Below are 22,758 nucleotides of genomic sequence, written 5' to 3' on the forward strand. Positions count from 1 at the left end.
TTTCAGCTTGTTAAAAAGCTTCAAGTGTCACGCTGAGATTCAGAGAGAATGGGGAACTTGGCCTGAAGCTCTAGAAACTGGATATGGGGAAGGCCAGTGCAGAGGAGAAAGCTAATCACCCAACCCCAGGAGTTGCACGGAGGCTTAAAGAAAGTACAGTACATTCTTTGTACACTTTGTACTTCACAGTCCTCAACAATCCGGTGTGCTAAGTAGATAACAGCATTGGCAATATTAGTCTCATTTTATGGATGAAACAAAGAATCCCATCTGTAGACTTAAATGTCTTTTTCCACAGAGGCTGGGCAGGTCTGTGGCAGAACTGGCAGCAGGACACCACCCCTGCATTGACACTTCCTTATTTAAAGGGGCTCTTGTGGAACTTTTAGGACTTGAATTAGGATCCCTGGAAATCACCTCCCCACTTTCAGGAGGGAACCAAGGCCCTGAGTCTGCATGGCTGGTGTGTTCGGCCTGCAGCCCACACAGAATCTCTGTGTACCCAAAGACTGGAACTCACTGAAAAGATCTGTATTCCCCACGGGTACAGAGGGCAAAGAAAGTCAAGTGTATGCACTAGACAGAATCTGGGCAAAGTTTTGAGTTAGGAAGAAGATGAGGGGGAGGGGAGGGCAGAGGTGCCTGAGTGGCCAGACATTTGCTATCGGGCTGGCGGCCTGCAGACTGTTCATTCAACAAGTGTTTAATGAGTCTACTATGTTACCGGTCAAGGGCTGGGCTCTGGGGACACAGTGGTGAGAGGTGACCCCACCGCGTAGTGGGGGGATAAAGGACGATAATCAGTGATGGTAGTTGTGAGGCTGTGTCTGGGTGGGGAGTTGATTGGTGACTCTAGGACAGCCACTGGACACCTCTGCTCGGTCATTGCTGACTGACAGATGCCACCCAGCATCTGGCCAGTGAGTACTGTGTTAGAGACCCACGGAGGGCCTGGGGATGGGAGACCCTGGAATGGGGGTTCTCCAGTCACCAGCAGCCCACCTCCTCCCTTGTGGAGGGCACTGACAAACAAATGATCTTGGTCTCAGGACGGTTCAGTATTGCCTTCTTGTCAAACCCAAGTTTGTGTGCCAATGCACAAAGGGGCAAAACAGACTGAAACATGCATTGGGCACACGAACTTGGCTTCCACAGCTCTGAGCTGTCCCGTGTTAAACACTGGGGCAAGAGAGACAGAGTTGTGTGTGTTTAAAATATGCAAGTAAGAATTTGCCTTAAAACCATCCAACCAACCAAGAATAGTCGAAACAAAAAAACATCGTAATCAAAAGAGAAACTTCCAGTGTCTGTCTCCAATTCAAGGAAGAAAACACATTTGGAGGTAGGATAGTTTTAAAAAGCCAACTCGAACATTTCAGTGGTCGAGACCATTTAGAATTAAACCCCAACTGAATAGTTAATAAACAGAGCAGCCATTTCTGCAGCACAATGAGGAGGTTTTAAGGTCAAAGCCTACTTTTATCATAGGATTCCTAGGGACACGTGTCTTCTGTCATTGTCCCCTCAGGCCAGAAGATGGGGGAGAGCAGAGCGGCAAGCCAGGCTGGGGAATATCTCCAGCTGAGGAATGTGAGGCCTCTTATCCCACCAAGCTCAACGCCCAACAGCTTCTGATAAAACTCAAGTAACACTCTGTCAGAAGTGGAGCCCTCGCCCGTTCATCAAGTAAATGGCTTTCTGTTTTCACCAGTTAACAAACAGCCGCTGGAAACCTATTCTGTATTTGCTGCAGACCTCTGTGTGGGGTTTAGAAGAACAGATTCTTGCTCTCAAAAATCTTCAATCTCAGTAGGGAAGACTGCTGAAACGAGCCATTTTAGAGCTATACTGTTACAGAAATTGGGTAAGAGGGACAGAGAAGGGCTTAAGAGGGGACTCCATCTGTGTTATATGTGTACAGGGGGTGGGGACTGTATCATATGAATTTCTATGTAGACGTATCACAAACTATCTTATCAGGAATCACTTGGTGTGTTTCTGTGTTCTGCAGTGAACTCCCTTATATGTATATCCTGGTGATTGCTTGGGAATATATCTAGCCTATAAACTTCTGGCACTGGAATTGCTTGGTTAAAGGGTGGACGTCTCCAAATTATTTTCCAAAAAGGCAGCACCGGTCTCCTGTCCCTCCCTTCTCCTCCCTTCCCCACAGATCCTCCAGGTCCTTACCAGCTGGCTGCAGCAAGCATCTTAATTTTTGCCAATTCCATATGTGAAGATAGTATCCTATTGTTGTTTAGATTTGCACTGTTATGTTTATTGGATGCTTGTATTTCTTTTTCTAGGGACTGGCAGGTGGTTCTTAGAGGGAACTTGAACTGGAGTTTCCCTCATTTTGTCAACACTGTGGTAAATTGCTGGTTTTCTTGTCTTTCACCAGCCCCTCCCCCTATGCCTTAGCCCTCAGACTAGGAGATCCAGAAACCTGGTCTTCTGGATATCTCGCTTCCCCAGCCTCTAGTGCAGTGTCTGCCTGTGCTGGTTTCCTTTTGGCTAAATCTTATTCCATCTGCCACATTTGTGGCTGACGCAACGTTACATTTCAGCCTGACTTTCTAAAAGGGAAGGTGGGGCGGGCGTGAACTAGGTTTTTGAGAAGCTCCAAAGGAAAACAAATTGGGCCTCCTAGCCTGAGCCAGGAAATACAACAAAGAATACTCCCTCCCCGCAACAGTGAAGGGAAAAAAAAGGCAATCCTAAGTACTCCAAGCAGTGCCAAATTCTGGGCAACTTATTCAAGAGAGTTCACCATATACAAGATGAGGTAGTCCTGATGTATTTACTGGAAACCATGTTAAGGTAGGGGATTCTGATTTAGACTTTTAGACATGACTATAGTTTAGAAATCTCGCCAAAATTTTTTTCCTTCCCATCTAATTCAACAAATATTTACTGACCAGCTATATGTGCTGAGCGTATTGGGGGAGACAGCGATCTCCAAGATTGGGCTTCTGCTCCCTTTCCTCTTCCCCTTAGATAAGATGAGCCCGGTAATCTATGCCAAGTGCCATTTTAGTGTTATCAAAAAACTGTTGATGGGGAAGGAGCAGTCACTTCCTGATGGCCGCTGACCAGGTCAAGGTCAGTGGCCCCTGACAGACAAATGGATGGGCAGACAGACTTCTTGGAGTGAGACTTGGGAAGGCAAGCTGGGGTCCCACTTGGTTTCACAAGACCTGGAGGATCTCATTTTAAAGTGCTTCTTAAGTGGATTCTGTATCTGATTGCATTCAGGCATTCTTCACAGCTCTTAATGGTTTTGAAATGGATGAAATGCAAGTGGAGGGAGGAAGGAGACCAAAGTGTAAAACCCAAGCTGTGTCAGAGATGGGTTAAGGTGCTCCAGGGAGAAGATTTCCTGTATGCAAATGACCCTGGGCCCTTTGAAGTGCACCCCGCTCTGGAAACTCTGGAAACCTATGGGAACTGTGAGATGATAAATGATGTTCTATTAAGCCACTAAGTTTGTGAGAATTTGTTACAGCAATATAAAACAAATACTTTAAAACTTTTTTAGTGAAGTATATTGTGCTTTCATAAAAGTGTACAAATAGGGTTACAGGTTAGTGAATTTTTCCAAAGTCAGTACCGTGGAACCACGACCCAGGTCAAGAAAAAGAATATTACTACAACCCCAGAAGTTCACCTCTGCTTCTTCACAACCACTGCCTATTCCCTCTTACCCAAAGCTTTTACATTTCTAATTTCTAATCCCATAGGTTCGTTTTCCATGGGTTTGACCTTTTTATAATCATCAGTGTACATGTATGTCTGCTTCTTTTTGCTCAACATTGTGTTGGTGAAAGTCATCCATATTGTTTGTAGAAGTTTGTTCACATTCACTGTTGTATAGTATTCCATTGCACTGAATCTATACAAAGATTCAGCACCACTTATTGAAAAGATCATTCCTATAATACTGATCTATCATGCTATTTCATCAGGAATCAATTGTTCATGTGTTTGTGTGGTTGAGGTGGTTTTTTCTTTTTTAATCCTTATTCTGTCTGTCTCTTATATTAATACCATTCTGTCTTCAATCCTGTAGCTTTATACTTTATAAAAGTCCTTGCTATTTGGCATGGTAATCAGTCCTCTCCCTTTGTTCTTCATATTTAAGGTTATATCAGCTATTCTTGACCTTTAAATTTCTACATAATTTTTAAACCATTTTCTAAATTTCCAAAAAATTCTGCCAGGATTTTGTGATTGGAGTGCATTCCTTTAGAATTACTATCTGTATCATATTGAGTCTTCCAGTCCATGAAGATTTGTTTAGGTGCTGTTTAATTTCTTTTAATAACTTTTTATAGTTTTCTGTATAGAGGTATTATACAGTTTTGTTGGGTTATTCCTAAATATTTATTCTTTTAATGTTAAAGTAAATGGTATCTTTTACTTCCACTTTTGTGGTGCTGATTTTTATATTAATCTTGTATCCAATATGCTTAGGAAATTTACTTATTATTAGTCAGCTAGAGTTGACATAACAAATACCACAGACTGAATGGCTTAAATAACAGAAATTTATTTTCTCACAGTTCTGGAGACTAGAAGTCCAAGATCAAGGTATCACCAGTTTTGATTTCTTCTTAGGCCTCTCTCTTTGGCTTGCATATGGCCATCTTCTTTCTGTGTCTCCCAGAAATTTTACAAGCCGAGAACTCTGACCAACACAAGAGATCAGATCATCACTGACTATTCCATTATTCTCTTTTTCATAACACCCAGTTTTTTGGATTCATAGCATTAACCACAGTTTACAGTTGGATATTTAAATGTTTGTTTAGAGGACCCTCTTCCAACAAACTGTGACTTTCAAAAGGGCAAGATCCTTCCTTGTTTAATTCACTATCAAATATTTAATACCAAACATACTTCTAGGAACATAGTAGGCACTTAATAAATATTTGGAAAATTAATAAATGAATCCCTACTAAAGGAAAATAAGTATGTATGAGAGATTTCTTTAAATTATTTTTATGATTGTAGTTTCCACTTTCAGTAATGATAGAATAGGTAATTCAGACCTGCAGAAAACAATTAGAAAGTTGGACAAAATAATTTTGAAAAATTGGCTTAATAATCAATAGATCACCTGAATTCAATAACCAGCACAACCTTCCTGAACCCAGGGTGCTGTGCTCGGGATTTTTAGCCAGCAAATGTGAAGTGGTGAGTCAGGAGCCCTTACCACTTGCTCCCACTTCAGTGGGAGCCATTTAGTAATGGTCACTGAAGTAGGATGAAGCAGTTTATAAAAATTTGGGTTTTTCATCCTTCTATAATTAGGTCATGAATCGGGGGCAATGGTCTGATGAGACCAGGTATTTACTTGGAAGAAAGCTTTGTGGTGCGTGTGACTCAATGTTCCAACAGGAATCCTAGACTCAGAGTGGCTGTGAGAAAGCATTCAGTCCCCTGTGGGTATCTGGGTGAGCTTGTGTGTGGAACCCCTTTGGATGTGAGGCAAACATGTACACCTCCCTGTGGAGAAGCAGGAGCTGTGGTCTTTGGACTGTGTTTCATGAGTTTACAAGCCCAGCTGGAGCTGAATTGCATAAAAAAGTGTTGAGCTCTGAGAAAGTGGCCAGAGTTGGTAATAATAAGGCTGTTAGGAGTTGGGCTGCTTCCAGCTGTAAGGGGACACTGGGATGTGAAGACCGCAGGGCACAATCCTATCTGCTGCCCCTTGGGAGCTCAGAAACTGGAAGGTCTTTCTGGACACACTTAGCCCAGCAATACAACAATCTGCACAGAGTGAGTTTAATGCAATAATAACAATTCCTTGCATGAACATAGTACCTTTTGTATTTTAAAATATTTCCTGTTTCACATCCCTGCCTGTGAATCAGAAACAACAACTCCTGTGGAGCATGCTGAAAATATCGACCCCTGGACCCCTGTCCCAGACTTACTGAGTCAGAACTTCTGAGGAGCAGAGGGGTCAATCCAGGCCATGCCAGTGAGAAGCCAGTCCTGGGTATCACTGCACCAGACTCTGCTAATTCTAGATCCTTGCCGCTCACAGTATGGTCTCTGGACCAGCAACTTCCACATCACCTGGAACTTGTTAGAGATACAGACTCTCAGCCCTTCTCTGGCCTCTTGAATCAGACTCAGCATTTTAGTAAGGTCCTGGGTGGTTTGGGTGGAGGGTTGCCATGTAAAATACAGGACACTCACTTATATTTAAATTTCAGAGAAACAACAAATAATTTTTTAGTATGACTCATGTAGTATTTGAGACACATTATTAAAAAATTATTTGTTATTTTTCTGAAATTCAAATGTAACTGAAAGTTATTTTCATTTGCTAAATTTCTCAATCCTGTTGAGTGCACATCATTATAGTCTGAGGAGTCTGCACTATACAATGGCCTGTTCATCCAATCAGCATCATAAAGGCATCCCATTGTATTTTTTTTTTAATTTTATTTTTATTTATTTATTTTTGGCTGTGTTGGGTCTTCATTGCTGCGCGCAGGCTTTCTCTAGTTGTGGAGAGCGGGGGCTACTCTTCGTTGTGGTGCACGGGCTTCTCATTGCGTTGGCTTCTCTCGTTGCAGAGCACGGGCTCTAGGCACACGGGCTTCAGTAGTTGTGGCTTATGGGCTCAGTAGTTGTGGTTTGTGGGCTGTAGCGTGCAGGCTCAGTAGTTGTGGCGCACGGGTTTAGTTGCTCCACGGCATGTGGGATCTTCCCGTACCAGGGCTCGAACCTGTGTCCCCTGCATTGGCGGGTGGATTCTTAACCACTGCACCACCAGGGAAGCCCAATCCCATTGTATTCTGAATGCATTTGTGGGAAAAAATTTTTTCCACTTAAATATGATTAAGCTTTTGAATGTTTCTCTCTCTTATAAATTGAAATAGTATTCAAGTAGAATCTGAACTGAAACTGCTTTTTCAATTTATATTCTCTAGTTCAGGATGCCAGAAAAAAAAAAGAAAACAAAATGCAAACTAAACATTAATTACTGAATAGGTAACTTACATTATTTATCAAAAGAGAAACATAATATGAAAATTCTATCCTAAGTAATAAAAAGCACATCTAACATTTTAGAGGTATGATTCAGTATAGTCACAAAGATATATTTGAGCCCCACTAACTTAGTATTGAGTTAAAAATGGTCATTTAATTAAAATGTAAACAAACAGAAAATGTTCCATTATAGAAGATAGTCCTTCAGAAATCAAACTGTTTTGTAATTAGAGTTATTATGTATATATTAGACAAAAGGTGTTTTTCTGTTTTAGGGTGAAGGTGTATGAGGAACTGTTGCCGTGAAGGGGCACCAAGGGGTTGTGTAGGCACGATTGCTGCTTATTAACTGTCATATTGTCCCACTGTTGGATATCAGAGAAACATATTTGCCAAAATAGTAAAATCTCTAAAGAGAACTTAAACTCACATATGTTTTAGGAAATTAATTTCTTAAATTAAATTAATTTAAGAAAAAAAATGTAAGGATGAAATCAAGACCTTGGACATCTGCTTCAAATACTGAAAAAAAAAATTACATTTCCATGGTCATATGGCTTTCAGTTTGGTTTCCAGCTTAGCGGGCTAAGAATATGGCACCCTTTGCCTTCTCTGACCCGTTTTCTTTTTTTTAGCACACTTCAGGATGTCCAATGTTGAAAGGCCCCCCGCCATCTGCAGGGAGGTGCAGATAATCCCGGTTTATATGGCTCAGATTGCCCGGCACATCGTTTACGCTGTGACAAGCCCTCCCCGCCCAAGTCTGTTTTGTCTCATGCTGGGCTGAGTCACATAGAATAGATAGATAGTTTATCAGCACATGGCCTACAGATCATATTATCAGCTTACAAACATAGCCCGTTAGCGCACAAGCCGGGAAGCTGGGGCAGTTGGAGCGCTTCCGGCCCCAGCGTGTCGCTGCTGCGGAGTAAACAGGCTCGGATTCCACTCGGCAGGCAGCGGCAGGGGCTCAGGGCTGCAGCCCATTCACGGGTAGGTGGGCGTTGAGGGGTGAGTGTGCGGCTGCTCCTGAAACCTGAGGATTGTGGGGAAGGCGAGGGTAGGGGCATGGGGCACCTGTGAAGGGGGCGGGGGACAGTGCTTCCTTGTTTATGTCTGTCCCTGCTGTGCGGAGGCTTGACAGGGGTGAACCTCCCAAACGAACACAGATTGAGGATTATGCAGGGCCTGGAATTGAATGAGGACGGAGAGCCTGTGAGCCGGCAGGTCTAGGTAGCCGGGCTGCTGCTGTGGCCGGGTCTCCACACTACGGCTCCTGTCAGTGGGTTACTCCCAGCATCACCCTTGTTCTCAAGGCTGAGCTCAAAACTTTCTGGTCCACAGTGCTGTCCAGGGGTGATAAATCAACTCTGTTTATGCTTCTTCAGTGCCCTGAAAGGGATGATTGACATCTGGACGGGGAAGTCTGTCCTCCAGGAGAGGCGTGGGGGTGAGGGTGGGAAAGTGATTAGAAACCCGGAAGAGAATTGTCTAGTTTTGTAAGCAGTTTGACTGTGCTGGCGGCTCTTCTTTTATATATATATATATATATATATATATATATATATATATATTTTTTTTTTTTTTTTGGCTGCGTTGGGTCTTCGTTGCTGCGCACGGGCTTTCTCTAGTTGCCACGAGCAGGTGCTACTCCTTTTTGCTGTGCACAGGCTTCTCATTGCGGTGGCTTCTCTTTGTTGCAGAGCACAGGCTTTAGGCGCGCGGGCTTCAGTAGTTGTGGCTCGTGGGCTCTAGAGCGCAGGCTCAGTAATTGTGGCACACGGGCTTAGTTGCTCTGCTGCAGGTGGGATCTTCCCGGACCAGGGCTCGAATCCGTGTCGCCTGCATTGGCAGGTGAATTCTTAACCACCGCGTGGCGGCTCTTCTGATGGACCAAATCCTCTCCCATAACTTAGGAGCTGGGTGTTCTCCCAAAGAACCTCTGTAAGCATACCTGATAGAGAAAAATCCCCAGATGCTCATGTACCTTTTGTTCTTATATATAACAGAACAATGTCTGTCTTAATTTCTTTTTTTTTCCTTTAAATAACTGACATTTTTTGAGGTTTACTAGGTGCCAGGTACTGTCTTAAGCACGTGACACAAATTATCATGCCTGATCCTTCCACTAATCCTATGAGCTCAGTGCTGCTGTTGCACCGTGTCCGGATGAGAACACCGAGATTCAGAGAGGTTAGGTAGCCGTCTCAGGGACATGCAGCAGTAGGGCGGGTAGGCAGGACTCTAGCCCTGAGACTGTCCTCTTAATCCTGTTTGGAGCCTCTGCCTCCCTTGGCCAGATTTTCTAGTTTAACAAATTACCGTAAAATAATGGGTGTCCCCAGGGAAACTCTGATCAGGTGACATAAAATGTAATTTAATTTAGACTTTGGCTGAAATATTGTGACTACTGTGACTGACCTCACTTGAATATTGACCCTCTATTTCCCCCACTGTTTCTATCAGAAAACTCACTCTGCGTTCCAACTCTGGGGTCCAGGCAGAGGCCTTATGTGAGGATAGAAAGGCATTTGTGGGCCATTAAAGCCCCTGGTCTGTCATAGTATTGCCTCCGCTGTACCTTGGTGTCGCCAGAAGTTCCCATTTGTTACAGTCGTTCCCTTGGATCCAGCAAGGCTGATGATAGGTGTCTTCTGCACCTGGCGGATACACCTGGAAAATGCTGTGGAAGACCTGGAGCTGGTCAGTCCAAAGGAAAGAGGGATCTGGGGGGCTCTAAGGGGCAGGTGGGGAGGAGGGGAGCCAGGCCTCTCTCCCCATGGCTGGTCCAGGTGACCCCCCTGTCACCAGCTCCATGCTCTTCTCCCCTCTCCCCCTCTGCTGCTGTCCCCCTCCCAGCCTTGCAGAGGGAGCACCAAGGATGGCTTGGCACCTGTATTGTGGACTTTGTTGAGTCTCCTCCCAGACTCTCCCAGAGCCTTCACACCTCAAATTCTCTGAGATAGAAGCCCTGTACCCCACCCCGCCCTCTTCCAGCCCAGCCTGTCATTTGACAAGAAGTGAGAGGACTAGGTGACCAGAAAGTCCCCCCTCCCACCTGGAACCCTGGCATATGATTCTAAGTGGAGACTAGTGTTCCGCTGCCAAAGGATGTGTTTTTCCAGTCACGTCCTCTGGCTCGGGATCGCAGATGGTTCTGTCAAGTGATTCTGATATACCTGGCTTGGGGAGGGAGCATGGAAAACAATTCGATCAAACCCAGAAGAGTGGTCCTTTCGCCTTCCTCACAGTCCCTGCATGACTCTCCCTGCCCCCCTACTCCCACCCCCCCATCCCGCACTGGAGGGCATCTCTCCTCTTCTGGCTCGCACAGCAGCTCCTTCAGTCTCTGTTGTCGAATCCACATGCTGCATTGAAATGTATCCCTTTAAACATCTGTTCGCCCCTCCAGATTGAGAGCTCAGAGGCAAGGACATTCATCTTTCTGCGTTTAATGAGTGTCCCCAAATGTCAGTTATTTAGGATTCCTGAGCATCAAAGAACAGAAATACACACCAAGTAAACTGGCTCCATACCCAGGGTTTCTGGGTTGAGGTTCAGAAGTGGGAGCCTGGCGTCTGTTACTGCGTGACCTCTAGTGTCGGTGGCTGACTTGAGGGGCCAGGCTCTGAGCCCAAGTCTGGGGCCCCTCAGGTGGCTGCTTCCGTCAGTAAACCGTGGTTCTGTCCATGGACAGATAAAGTATAATTAAACAAATGGTCAAATGATTCAACTTGTATTATGTGTTGTGAAGAAAGTAAGCAACAGTCTGAGAGAGAGAATAGCAGGAGGCTCTACCTTAGATGAAGAGGCAGGGGAGACCACGCTGAGGAGGGAATGCAAAAGTTGAATTCAGGGGTGTCAGCATGGGGAGAGTCGTGTGAATGGGGGGAATGTCTAGGCATAGGGAACAGCGTTTGCAGGGACTGAGATGGGAAGAAGCAGGTGGTGGACAGGCTCGGAGGAGGAGAGCAGTGGGGGTGAGTGGGAGGGGCTGTCTGAGGGCAGGTCGTGCCAGGGTCTTACTGGGCCCTGTGAGGAGCTGGGATCTCCCTCTCATTCCAAAGGGAAGTCTCTGGAGGACTTGGGCCAGGGGGCAGCATGATCTAGTTCTCTTTGGTGATGGTGACGCTCACCGTCGTGTAGCAAATGGATTGGATGTGGGTGAGTGGGAAGTCAGGAGACCGGCTGAGAGGCTTTCGCACATCTGAGGCCAGATGTGGCAGTAATTGGTGGTGAGAAACCCATGGCCCTACAGAATAAATTGGATGTGTGAATGAGAGAGAGAGAGAGAGAGAGAGAGAGAGAGAGAGAGTGTGTGTGTGTGTGTGTGTGTGTGTGTGTGTGTGTGTACATGTCCATATATTGGGTGGTTAGGGTGAGGAAACAAAGTATAAGGGAGTGACCTCCAGATAAATATGGAGTCATTGTCGAGATGGGGAATTAAGGCAGACAGGGATGGATAGATTCTAAGTGAGTAAGTTTGGAGGGAATCATGTTTCTTTTGAGATATGCGTGAGATATCCAAGTGGGTATGTCAAGGAAGCAGCTGGATATAAACACCAGATGTCACTGTAAATGAAGACTGAGTTTTATAAGTGCCTTTTATTTTACTGTTCACTTGATTAGTTATTTATTGCTGCATAAAAATTACCCCAGCACTTAACATCTTCAAATGATAAACATTTGTTATCCCACAGCTTCTAAGGGTCAGAAACCTGGTTTCTGGCTCAGGTTCTGGCTCAGGGTCTTTCATGAGGTTTAGATTTTAGCCAGGGCTACAGTCATCTGAAGGCTTGACTGGGGCTTTAGGATCTGCTGTTAAGACAGCGTCCACCCACACGGCTGTTGGCAGGAGGCCTCAGTTTCTCTCCACAGGAAGCTTCTCCATAGAGCTGCTTGATCATCCTCAGGACATGGTGGCTGGCTTTCCTCAGAGTAAATAATCTGAGAGAGAGAGCAATACCTTATGGGACTGAGTCTCAGAACTCACACACCATCACTTTCACCACATTATATTCATTAGAAGTGAGTCACTAAGTCCAGCCCAAGCTCAAGGAGAGAGGAATTAAGCTCTACCTTTTCAGAGGGAAGAATGTCAACTAATTTGTGCATATAATTTAAAGCCATCACATCCACCAAAGCTTTTTTTCCAGAAAAAAAGGCATTTTCAGGAGCAGAGGAGAGGCAGATTCAGGGACAGATGCAGGTGCCACTCACTTAGCACCTTGCTAAGTGGGAATGAAAGCTGCTGCCATTTTTTGTTCACGAAAACTGGGATCAGCAAATGATCACCCTCAGGCCTGGCACTGCCAGAGCAGGCTAGCACTGTGAGCCATGGAGACCAAACTGGAGTAACCCCCTCCATCCCCATTCCCCCAGACTCTCAGCACCTGTCTACCTGGCCAGCTGTATCTCACTGCTGCCCAAGGCCCGCGCTGGTTGCCATTCACATATTGGAGACTCTACTATTGGCAACTGCCAGGCACCAAGCAGTCGAATCTCTGTGCAAGAGCTGGTGACTTACCAGGTGTCCAACTTGAGGTGAGTGGGAGGAGAGGACACACAGGCACCTGGGTGTCACTGGGGCAGAGAGCGAAGCTGACTGTAGCAGGTCCCCCCTCGCCTGCTCCGTGCTCGTGGCCTGCCTGGCCTTTCCCTCTTGGGCCAGTCGCTCTTGTCCTGAGAATGTCTCCAGTAGGTGGCAACTGGGCAGAAGCATGGACACAAGGTCAGTGCTCAGTCAGGGTCACTCCAGGCAAGCAGGGAGGTCAAGCGTTTTCTCTTTTGTTATGTAAGTGTTATACTTACATAAAATATTTACTATCTTGCCCTTTCCAAAAAAGTTTGCTGACCCTTGCAATAAAGCAAACAGTTTTTCCAGGAAAGAATTTTTTTTTTTTCCTCTGTGAATCCAACCTTTGAGAGTCTCTGATTGTTGACATTTCATTCAGAGCCTGAAACACTCGGCACTGGAGGGGAATGAACCTGACCACACTCTGTGCCAGTGTCCTTTCTGTTGCAGTGAGGGACACCGCGGTTCCCTCCTTTCTCATAGTCCCAACTTGTTCTCGTGATTCTGTGCTCACCATGGGAATCCAGATCTTTAGCGAAGAACTGGAATGAGAGTCCTGGAACCATGCATCTTTGCTGTCAAGTTCAGTGCAGGCCCAGCCTAAAGCTCTGCGTTCTTATGCTGCCTCTGAAGAGTCTCCTTGGTTGTAAACGTTTTCTCTGAGAGGTTATTGTCTTATTTGTGCTGAGGGCTTCCAGACCGGATCCTGGAGAGGGTAATTTTTCTCTCTTCTGCTTTGGTATAGCATATGTGATATTTCTATAGCTCTGCATAAAGTTAATGCTTAGAAAACTACATCTTATGTAATTGCCTGAAAGACTGGGTTGAGTGGAGTTCATGCTATGAAGAAGAGATTAGCTTGGTGAATTTGCCAGGGGACTCTCCTTCCCCCAAGCTGCTAAGTGACTGGCATCTGCATCTGACCCCGAATCTGCCTCCTCTCTGCTCCCCAAAGGGGCTTTTTTTCCTGGATGGAATGACTCACGGGCTCTTGTCATAAAACCACTTTCCCAATCTCAGCACCCGCCCATGGGGCTACTACCTCCTGGGTTAAGGTCCATCCTGTCCAGTTGTCTAGGGAGGCCTGGACTCAGCCCTGTCCTGCACAGGATGCCAGCAGCTGGGCTGGACCTGGGATTTAGGAGCTGGTATTTCTTAGCTTCGCAGGATCTCTGGAGGTTGCAGTGTAGATCCCCAGCATACATGGTCATCACTTACCATTCTTAGAGTCTCTAGTTTTCATTACACATATTTGTAAACAGAACATCTGATAGGCAAAACCCTGGTTTAAATCCTAGCACTTTCAAAACCCCCTTAGTTGAAGGATAGTACCTCTTTCTCTGCTTGGCAAAAACACAGAGAAAACAGTGAACGTGGTTAGATGACAGACAGGATAGACTCTTTTCCACCAAAATACTGAGACTAATGTTGGTTTACAAATATTTTAAAATAGAACACAAAGGCATCAAGAATAGACCATTTCTCTAATATAGGGACTTGAATTATATTTCTCTAAATTAATGCATAGAAATTAATGTACATGTTAATGTACAGGTCTGGTTACTTTTCAAGGATTTATTGGCCTAAGAAAATAAAGGAAACTCCACAAAAGAATCAGAGCCATGACTGGCTGATCTAGAACACACACGCCCTGGACAGCAGGTGGGTCTTCCAGCTTCAGGCACTCTTGGATGACTGATTGTCCACACTGTTCAAAAGCAGTTCATTTTACTTTGGCTTTTTGGTTTGCTTTTATGTGTAGACTTGGATTATGTGCAGAGATTTCCTTAAAGGAGCTAGGCTGCTTAATTCTTTTTCTTTAAAAAAATTTTCTCCATTAATGGCTAAAGTCTTTAATCTCTTGTTTTCAGGCTGATGCTTGGCATCCCTTTATGGTGGCTTTTATGTCAAAAGTCAAAGCCTTAAGACCTGTGCAGCTTAGGTGCTCCTGAGCTGAAGGTAACAGAGTAAGGAAAGTGGTAAAAGAAAAATTAAATGCAGAGATTTATGGTTTGGGGTAAGATGGAGTAGGCACACATCACCTTGTCTCTCCCACTAAATGTAGCTATAAAACCTGGACTTATTACACAGGACAGCAATGTGAAGACCCTTAAAAGCAAGCAGCTACAAGAGAAGAAGGGAAGGACACCCTAATTCAAAGTAGAACAGAACCTGTGGTCTGTTTCCCATTTTTCCAATCCAGTATTCCCCAGCCTGGACTCAAGGCAGCCTGAAACCCAGAATTGAGGACAAAGCACCTAATTTTGTTCCAGGAGTGAGAAACAGGCTCCTAATGCTCAGAGAGTGAGGGTAAATCCCTGCCTTTTTTCTTTTTCTTTTCTCCACCCTCTAATGCCTTAGGCCCCCATGGGATTGTGTAGTAGTAGCAGCAGTGAGGGGCGACGGGGAGATGTTGGTAATGGAGGACCTCAGTCACCCATACTTGGGGATAAGGGATCCTTCCTTTCTGAGTAGAGGAGCTGTGGTCCCCAGAGGGTGGAGGAAACTCTCATTGCTTTTTTCCTTGCACTGTCCTCCCACTGTTTGGCCCAACACAGTGCAGTTGTAGGACATGCACAGCAAAGCAGGGTAGCTAAAGCACCAGGTCTCTGGCCAGAGGACTGAAAAGCAAGCCCCAAGAATCTAGAAGGACCAGAGAGATCACCGAGAGGGAGAAGCTCTGGAGAACAACCCCAAAAGGTTGCTTATGAGCTCCTGGGCTCATTCCCGAGCTGCACCTGCATGGATCTGACCCTAACCAGCGTTGGCAGTCTGTTAGAACCCCTGTCCCAGATGGCCACTGGGTGGCGCCCTCAGAACGGCTGAAGAGCACTGCAAAGTCAAGACTGATCTGACGTGGGGTTAACCTCAGAGGGCAGGTTGGAATGTGAGGTCTGAACCCAACCAAATTGATCACTTACTGTGTTAGTTATCCACTTACTGCCTCTCAACTTGGAATGCACTCTTCATTGTGTGTATTCTGTGATATATAATGAAATTCCTTTAAGTATTCATCCTTTGAAGTGAACACCATTGTTAACCTTTCTCAGTAAAGGCCACTGGAGTGACAGTGTAGTAGGAAGAGGTTTCCTGCCTTTCCCAGGGGAGGATCAGCATTGTGGGACATCTACTGGAGCCTGCCCCAGTCATGGGCACAGAATATGGTGGTCCCTTTGCAACCTGGCAGCCTTGGCTAGCAATAACTTTCTGCAGTTCTTTTGACACAGAAAACACAGCCTTGTGTGGCCTGTTTGCCCTGTGAGCCTCCTGCCCTCCTTCAGAAGGAAAATGGAGAATTTGCCAGCAGACCTCCTTTAAAAGAATTGTTAAGGGAAGTTTTTTAGACAGAAAGCAAATGATACCAGAGGGGAACTTGGAACAATAGGAATGAAGGAAGAACAACAGATATGGTAAATATCAGGGTAGACATGACAGGCTAGCTTCCTCCTCATGAGTTCTTTGAAATAAGTTTGATGATCTGAAGCCAAGAAATCTAACACTGACTGATGTAATACATAGGACAACTACAACATAAAGGTGAGAGCATAAGGGGACCTATATGGCAATAAGGTTTCTTTTTTATTTTAATAAATTTATTTATTTAATTTATTTATTTTTGGCTGAGTTGGGTCTTCGTTGCTGCTCGCAGGCTTTCCCTAGTTGCGGTGAGCACGGGCTACTCTTTGTTGTGGTGCGTGGGCTTCTCGTTGCAGTGGCTTCTCTTGTTGCGGAGCACCGTCTCTAGGTGCGCGGGCTTCAGTAGTTGCGGCACACGGGCTCAGTAGTTGTGGCTCGCGGGCTGTAGAGTGCAGGCTCAGTAGTTGTGGCACACAGGCTTAGCTGCTCCGCGGCATGTGGGATCTTCCTGGACCAGGGCTCGAACCCACATCCCCTGCATTGGTAGGCGGGCTCTCAACCACTGTGCCAACCAGGGAAGCCCAGGTAATAAGCTTTCTATAGCTCACTTGAAGTGGTTAAAATATTGTTTTTAAGTAGACCACGATAGGTTAAGCATGTATCTTATACTCCCTAGGGCAACGGTGAAAAAGAAAAGACGAAGAAGCATAGTCAAAAATACAATAGAGAAAATAAGATGGAATAGTAAAAAATGTTCAGATAACACAAAAGAAGGCAGGAAAATATAAAAGAGGAGAACAAAAGAGGGCTCAAACAGAAAATGAATAATAAAATGGTAGACCTGAATCTAAATATATCCTTAATTCTACTAAATGTAAATTGCCTAACCATACCAATTAAAAGACAGAAATTGTCCAAATGAGTTAAATAAGCGAACCAACAGGATTCTGTCTATAAAATCTCATATAGATTATAACCATATATTTAGGTTAAAAGTAAAAGGTTGGAATTAAGAAAGTGAAAAGACAGCTCACAAGATGGGAAGAAATTTTTGCAAATCATATATCTGGCAAAGGACCAGTGTCTAGACTATATAAAGAACTATTACAACTCAACACTAAAAAGACAAATAGCCCAATTAAAAAATGGGCAACGGATCTGAATAGACATTTCTCCCAAGAAGGTATACACATAAAAAGATGCTCAACACATAAAGCACATAAAAAGATGCTCAACATCATTAGCTCTCAGGGAAATGCTAACAAAAGACAACCTTCACATTCACTGGGATGGCTACAATACAAAGATAGATAATAACAAGTGTCAGCAGGGATGTGGGGATACTGGAACCCTCGTACAATGCAGGTGAGAATGTAAAATGGTGCAACTGCTTTGTAAAACAGTCTGGTAGTTCCTGAAAAGGTTAAACAGAGTTAACATATGACCCTCCAATTCTACTCATATGTATTTACCCAAGAGAATTGAACACTTATGTCCACACAAAACTTGCACCATTTGCATCTTTGTCAAAAATCTTCTTTAGGTAAAAGAATTTTAAGGGAGACAAAAGACAGTCCCAGATGTCAGAAATTAAAGGAAAGAGGGAAATTAACTGGGGTCAGTGTTTTCAGCTCTTCAGACTAAACTTACTGACCTCAAATGTTCAGCTGCATAAACATAAGCCATTTCTGCCACTCATATTGGCAAGCCATTTGTGGAGAGCACAAACTTGAGTCAGAAGATTTAAATATTTGGTTTTGTATCCCCACTGACTGCTATTTAGAAGTGTCTGGAATTGGAACAGAGAATATTCAACAGCCTTACTGTTTGCCAACTGACACTCCGTGTATCTGTGCGCATCAGGAAATGGATTTAGCCAGATTTTGATGCTGTAGGTAGGGGAAGTTTAAAACAATATATAGAAACTTATTTTACTTCGATAAGGGAGATAAGTATAGCTTCGTGGAATGAATGTTGAAATGCACTCTTATGTCCTGATAATTTTTTTTTTTTTTTGCAGTGAGCAAATAATGACTTAAAACAAATAGTAAATATGAGGTGGGAAAATAAAGAGAAGAGAGAAAGTTCACTGAGTGGGCTGAGAGTGAAGCAATCTGGATGCAAATCTTTTATTCACTTTCATTCATTCATTTACTCACTTATTCTTTCAACAAATATTTATGGAGGGTCCACTATGTGCCACACACTGTGCTAGTTCTCACTAAGAGGTGATGACCAAGATGTACCTGAGTCTGACTTTCCTTGTGTTTGAGAAACCACATAAACAGAGATCAGCAGCTGTGAGGGTTCATGTCACAGGGGAAACCTACAGGACAAGTGCCCAGGCTGTGTGGTCAGTCCCAGGAGGAAAGGTGCTCAGTGGGGTTTGGTACGATGCTTGGTACACTTAATGGTGGCTGGTGTTTAGCCTCAGATAACTGGTGTGTGTGTGTGTGTGTGTGTGTGTGTGTGTGTGTGTGTGTGTGTATCTTCTAATTAACTCATCAAACTCACCTCTGAGTATGTTACAACCTACTGAGAAGATCAGATGCCAGTAAATTCAATAGAATGTGGAACCATAAAGCTTGAGGGATGCCCAGGGGGCTCTGGGAACCCACATGTCAGCTGAGGGGTAGAGACAAGTGTGACATTCTAGAGGAGAGGACCCCAGTTGAGTGCTGAACTTTGACTTACAAACAAGAGTACTCTCAGACTCTAAGAACATTAGCAACTGCCATCCTGGAAGAAACAAGGTATTTCATCATTATTGATGAAATTGATTCACTCATATTTTAATTTAAAGTTCAAGTTAATACTATTTTCTTCTGTGTGTGTATGAAGCTGACATATATATATATATATAATTTTTTTTAAACAGGTAATTTCATGCTCTTAAAATGGGGCATAAAGTGGTCGTATTCGACATTTCTGTCATCAGAGCCTTGTGGGAAACTCGTGTCAAGAAGCACAAAGCCTGGCAGAAGCAGGAGGCAGAAAGGCTCGAGAAAAGCGCATTGGAAAAGTATGTGTTCTCTGTACTTGCTCTGTAGCTCTTTAGCGAATAAGACAGGCTGCATTTGTGTTGTGGAGGGGAATGCCTTTCCTCTGAGATTTCTTCCTGTCCGTGACACTTGCTCATTGGACTTCAGAATCTTCATGCTGTTGCCTACAATGAATATTCGATTCCTCTAACAGTAACACTCACAGCTGTAAGGACCCACATACATTCCAGGTACTGTGCTAGGCATGGAAAAGACAGCAATGACACGACAAATTCCTCTACGGGAAATTCTGAAAGACCGCCTCGCTGCCCTCAGCAGGCTAATGCTGTCCACCCATGTGACCACATAAGGCTGCTCTATGTCCTGCACTCAGCTCTCACCCGTTGAGCTGAACGTTAGATAAGATTCACTGTGTTGATGCAATTTTTACTTGGATCGGAATGATGTGGTTTGACTACTGTCATACACTCATGAAGTATGAGTAAAAGAGAGTTACTGTGTATATGAAAACTAAGTTGAGGGCTTCGGAAAAACTACGTGTGTGATCAATAGGAACCACCCAATTGAATTAACACCGTACAAGACGGATAAAAGTACAATGAGCTAGAAAACTTGCACATTCAGGTGGCTTTGCATGTCTGTAATTTTTATGCCCTGTGAGGAAACCCAAACTGGAAGTCTTGGATGATGTGTTATGGGTGTGGTTTATATAAGAAAGGCAGAGTGGGATTCTAATTGGCAGACCCATTCTCAAAGGTGGTCCATGACCCTACATCAAATTGGCAAATTGTGACATATGTCTATGCTTTAGGTTAAAAACAAAATGTGTAGGATATGAATGTCTCTTTATTCTTGGTTCTCCACTTCTATGAACTATTTCGATCAAACAAATACTTATTCTGATCATGCTTGATAAGTAAGCTGCTACTGTAAGCATCACAGCTGTTCCAGGTGGTTATAATTATCCCCAGTCTGAAGATGAAGTTAGGACCTAAGTAACTTGCCCAAATTGACAGGGCTGGTAAATGGAGGATTTGGCCAAACGTTTCCCCCTATATAATGCTGTAATCACAGATAGCTGGACTGTCTTTTCACTTGCCACTAATATGAGATTATCCACTATGACATGAATCTTAAATTTAAGAATTGGAACCCTCAGGTCAGGCAACACGCATGGCAGAGGATCTTAGGGATCTACATGAACATGAATTACACAAGGTCCCAGGGCCCTAGGAGCCCAAAGTGGTTCTCAGCCCTGCTCCAGCTTCCTCCCACCCCCAGCATCTGGGGTTACTCTAGGGTGGGACAACTTGCTGAATGGGGGCCCAAGCCCTGGGAGGTTTATGGAGGTGTCTGTAGCTGAGGTAACCCCCTGTGGATTCTGGGAACAGCAGCCATCTGCAGGAGCTTTGGTCTGAGAACCGTACCCTGGAAGCCACTTTGCAGTCTCGTTTGACTCTTGATCTCTGTCTTCCATCGTGGCGCCAAATGGCTTTGTGTCCACATTCACACGTCTCATGTACACAGGGTTGGTCCTGCATTAGGCTCAGTGCCATAGGGCTTGTGCTGTGCCTTATCTTAACCTAAGACAGAAAACTTCTTGGGAATTTGTTAGGATTTTCTAGCTCAAGATAAGAAAAACAGCCACCAAACTGGCTGGGTGGTGAGGAGGAACTGGGAGGGTGGCTGGAGAAATGTGATGTTCAGGAAGAAGCATTAATTTCCCAGGACCTGCAAAAATGAATGTAGTGAATTTACCTTTTTCTGGCAGGTGTTTTTGAAGTTTCATAATATGATTTATACTGTTGTTAGGACTATTTGAAGTTCCCCTTTAGTTTCTCAAAATTTGTTTCCTGTGGGAAAGTTAATATCTACATATATATATTTAAATGAATTTATTTATTCGGTTGCACTGGGTCTTAGTTGTGGCAGGTGGGCTCCTTAGTTGAGGCATGTGAACTCTTGGTTGAAGCATGCATGTGGGATCTAGTTCCCTGACCAGGGATCGAACCTGGGTCCCCTGCATTGGGAGCACAGAGTCTTAACCACTGGACCACCAGGGAAGTCCTGAAAGTTAATGTACTGATGACTGCTTTGTATAAAAGGCAGTTATCTGGTTAATTTAAATGTACTAAACCAGGCAAAACCCTTTAGCTTGTTCTGTTACCTCACTTCATGGTATTTCATTTTGTAATACTGTATTTGTTCCATGAGGTATATACCAACACTTAACATTTATGAGTGGAGAACATCACTCTACTTGAATGAAACTCAGTCATTTAGATGGAGAGATAGAGATGCTTTCGTTAGGCTCTAAATGAGGAATTTTTCATCCAGTGAGGCTATTTGCCATCTAGACTAAGATTGTGGGCTCATTTCCTAAGGAAAGAGTATTTTATTTGCACACTTACTGATTTAATTAATAGAGCTCTAATGGCATTGTTTTGTATGTTTATCTTGTATTTGAAATACTACTAAAATTGACTTAAGGGGACAATTATTCAATTATGTGGGCGATAAAGTATAAAGACAATGACATTTTATTTATGTTAATTACTCTCAAGGAAGAGAATGGATTTGTAAAAATAATTTATATTCTCATTGTGACTTTCTCTAGGTTTCAAGGGGACTAAGACATCAAACATTTAAAACAGAAATCCAAAAAATATTTGGTATTTAACTATTTTTTAAGTAGTGCATCTAATTTCCTTTTTCCCTCCACTTACGTTGGCTGTACCAAGATATGTGAAATAGTTACATCAATTTGTAATTTGTGATATAGGAAAGATGTGTTGGGTAGGGCTTAACCAGTATCATTTCATTACCTTGCTAGACTCTACCTTCAGGTTCAGTCTAAGAAATGAAGAAAGAAAAGTTAGAGACATTAATCTGAAAATCGCTCATTGAATACAAGAACTCGCTGTGGCTGTGCTGCTGGTTGTGAAAATTCTGGGAGGATTTCTTTTATTATTTCAATCAGTGTCTTGGATCTAGGGTCTGCCCTGTATCCCTGACTGCTACAGTCAGAGCTAGAGCTACAGGTAGATATTTCAACTAATTTTTATCATATGGTATTAAAAATATTTAAATTACACAGAAGAGCTAATAATGAAAAGCAAATCACCCCAAGCCCTTGCTAGTATTTCCCAGAGGAGCTCACTTCTAACTCTTCCAGCACTTTCTCCTGGTATTAAATTAAATTCCTATTTCTCCATGTGCTGGTATTTTAAAATTTGTCTGTTTTATTACATTATTTGTAGACTTCATATGTAGATCCTGAAGCCCCAGGTAGTTGAATACCCAGTGCTTTTCCCCAGCTCAGCAACCTGTGACTAGGACCTGGGTAGGGTAGTAGCTGTGCTAGCCAATGCCATCAGCAAGATAGTTTTTTTCCAGTGCTCCTGTTCTCCTAGATTAATGGCAAGCATGAAACTCCACTGATACCTGAAGTGGTGTCTGAAGAGCAAAAAGTCTGATTAAGGGGGAAACATTTGCACACAGTCCTGGGGAACCAGCCCTGCAGAAATCTGGGATCAGGAACTCCAGGTAGACATAAGAGCAAGTGCAAATACCCTGAGGCAGGGGTTTGCCTGGGTGGTTCAGGGAAGAACCAGGAGGCTAGAGTGACTGGGCCAGAAAAAGAAAGTGAGGGTGCAGTAGTGGATGAGGTCAGACAGGCAAGGGGAACGCACAGATCCACAGGGCCTTGTAGGCCATAGTGAGACATTTGCTTTTATTGGGTGAAATGAGAAACCAATGAGAGGTATGGGCAGAGGCATGACATGGTGTGACTGACACTGTCACAAGCTCACTCAA

At 43.9% G+C, this 22,758-nt stretch overlaps 1 protein-coding gene and 1 non-coding gene across 8 annotated transcripts in view; one reads left to right on the forward strand and one right to left on the reverse strand.

Moving 5' to 3' along the window:
* Positions 1-22,758, forward strand: part of LRRC2 (leucine rich repeat containing 2) — a 61,236-nt gene that overhangs the window by 18,454 nt on the left and 20,024 nt on the right. Inside the window, exons 1-4 of one of the 7 annotated variants that reach the window (XM_067044503.1) lie at positions 7,748-8,001; positions 14,138-14,245; positions 14,455-14,542; positions 18,819-18,962. In XM_067044503.1, the coding sequence (XP_066900604.1) occupies positions 18,838-18,962 (125 nt within the window). In that variant the 5' untranslated portion in view covers positions 7,748-8,001; positions 14,138-14,245; positions 14,455-14,542; positions 18,819-18,837. Of the gene's footprint in view, positions 1-7,576; positions 8,002-9,479; positions 9,712-14,137; positions 14,246-14,454; positions 14,543-18,818; positions 18,963-22,758 lie in introns of those variants that run through there. The other 6 variants (XM_067044504.1, XM_067044502.1, XM_059076682.2 and 3 more) reach the window with 6 other exon arrangements.
* Positions 20,933-21,005, reverse strand: TRNAG-CCC (transfer RNA glycine (anticodon CCC)). Its single transcript has one exon. It is a non-coding gene; the product is annotated as a tRNA-Gly (tRNA).

This window comes from Kogia breviceps, chromosome 10 (assembly GCF_026419965.1).
Source record: "Kogia breviceps isolate mKogBre1 chromosome 10, mKogBre1 haplotype 1, whole genome shotgun sequence".
Lineage (NCBI taxonomy): Eukaryota > Metazoa > Chordata > Mammalia > Artiodactyla > Physeteridae > Kogia > Kogia breviceps.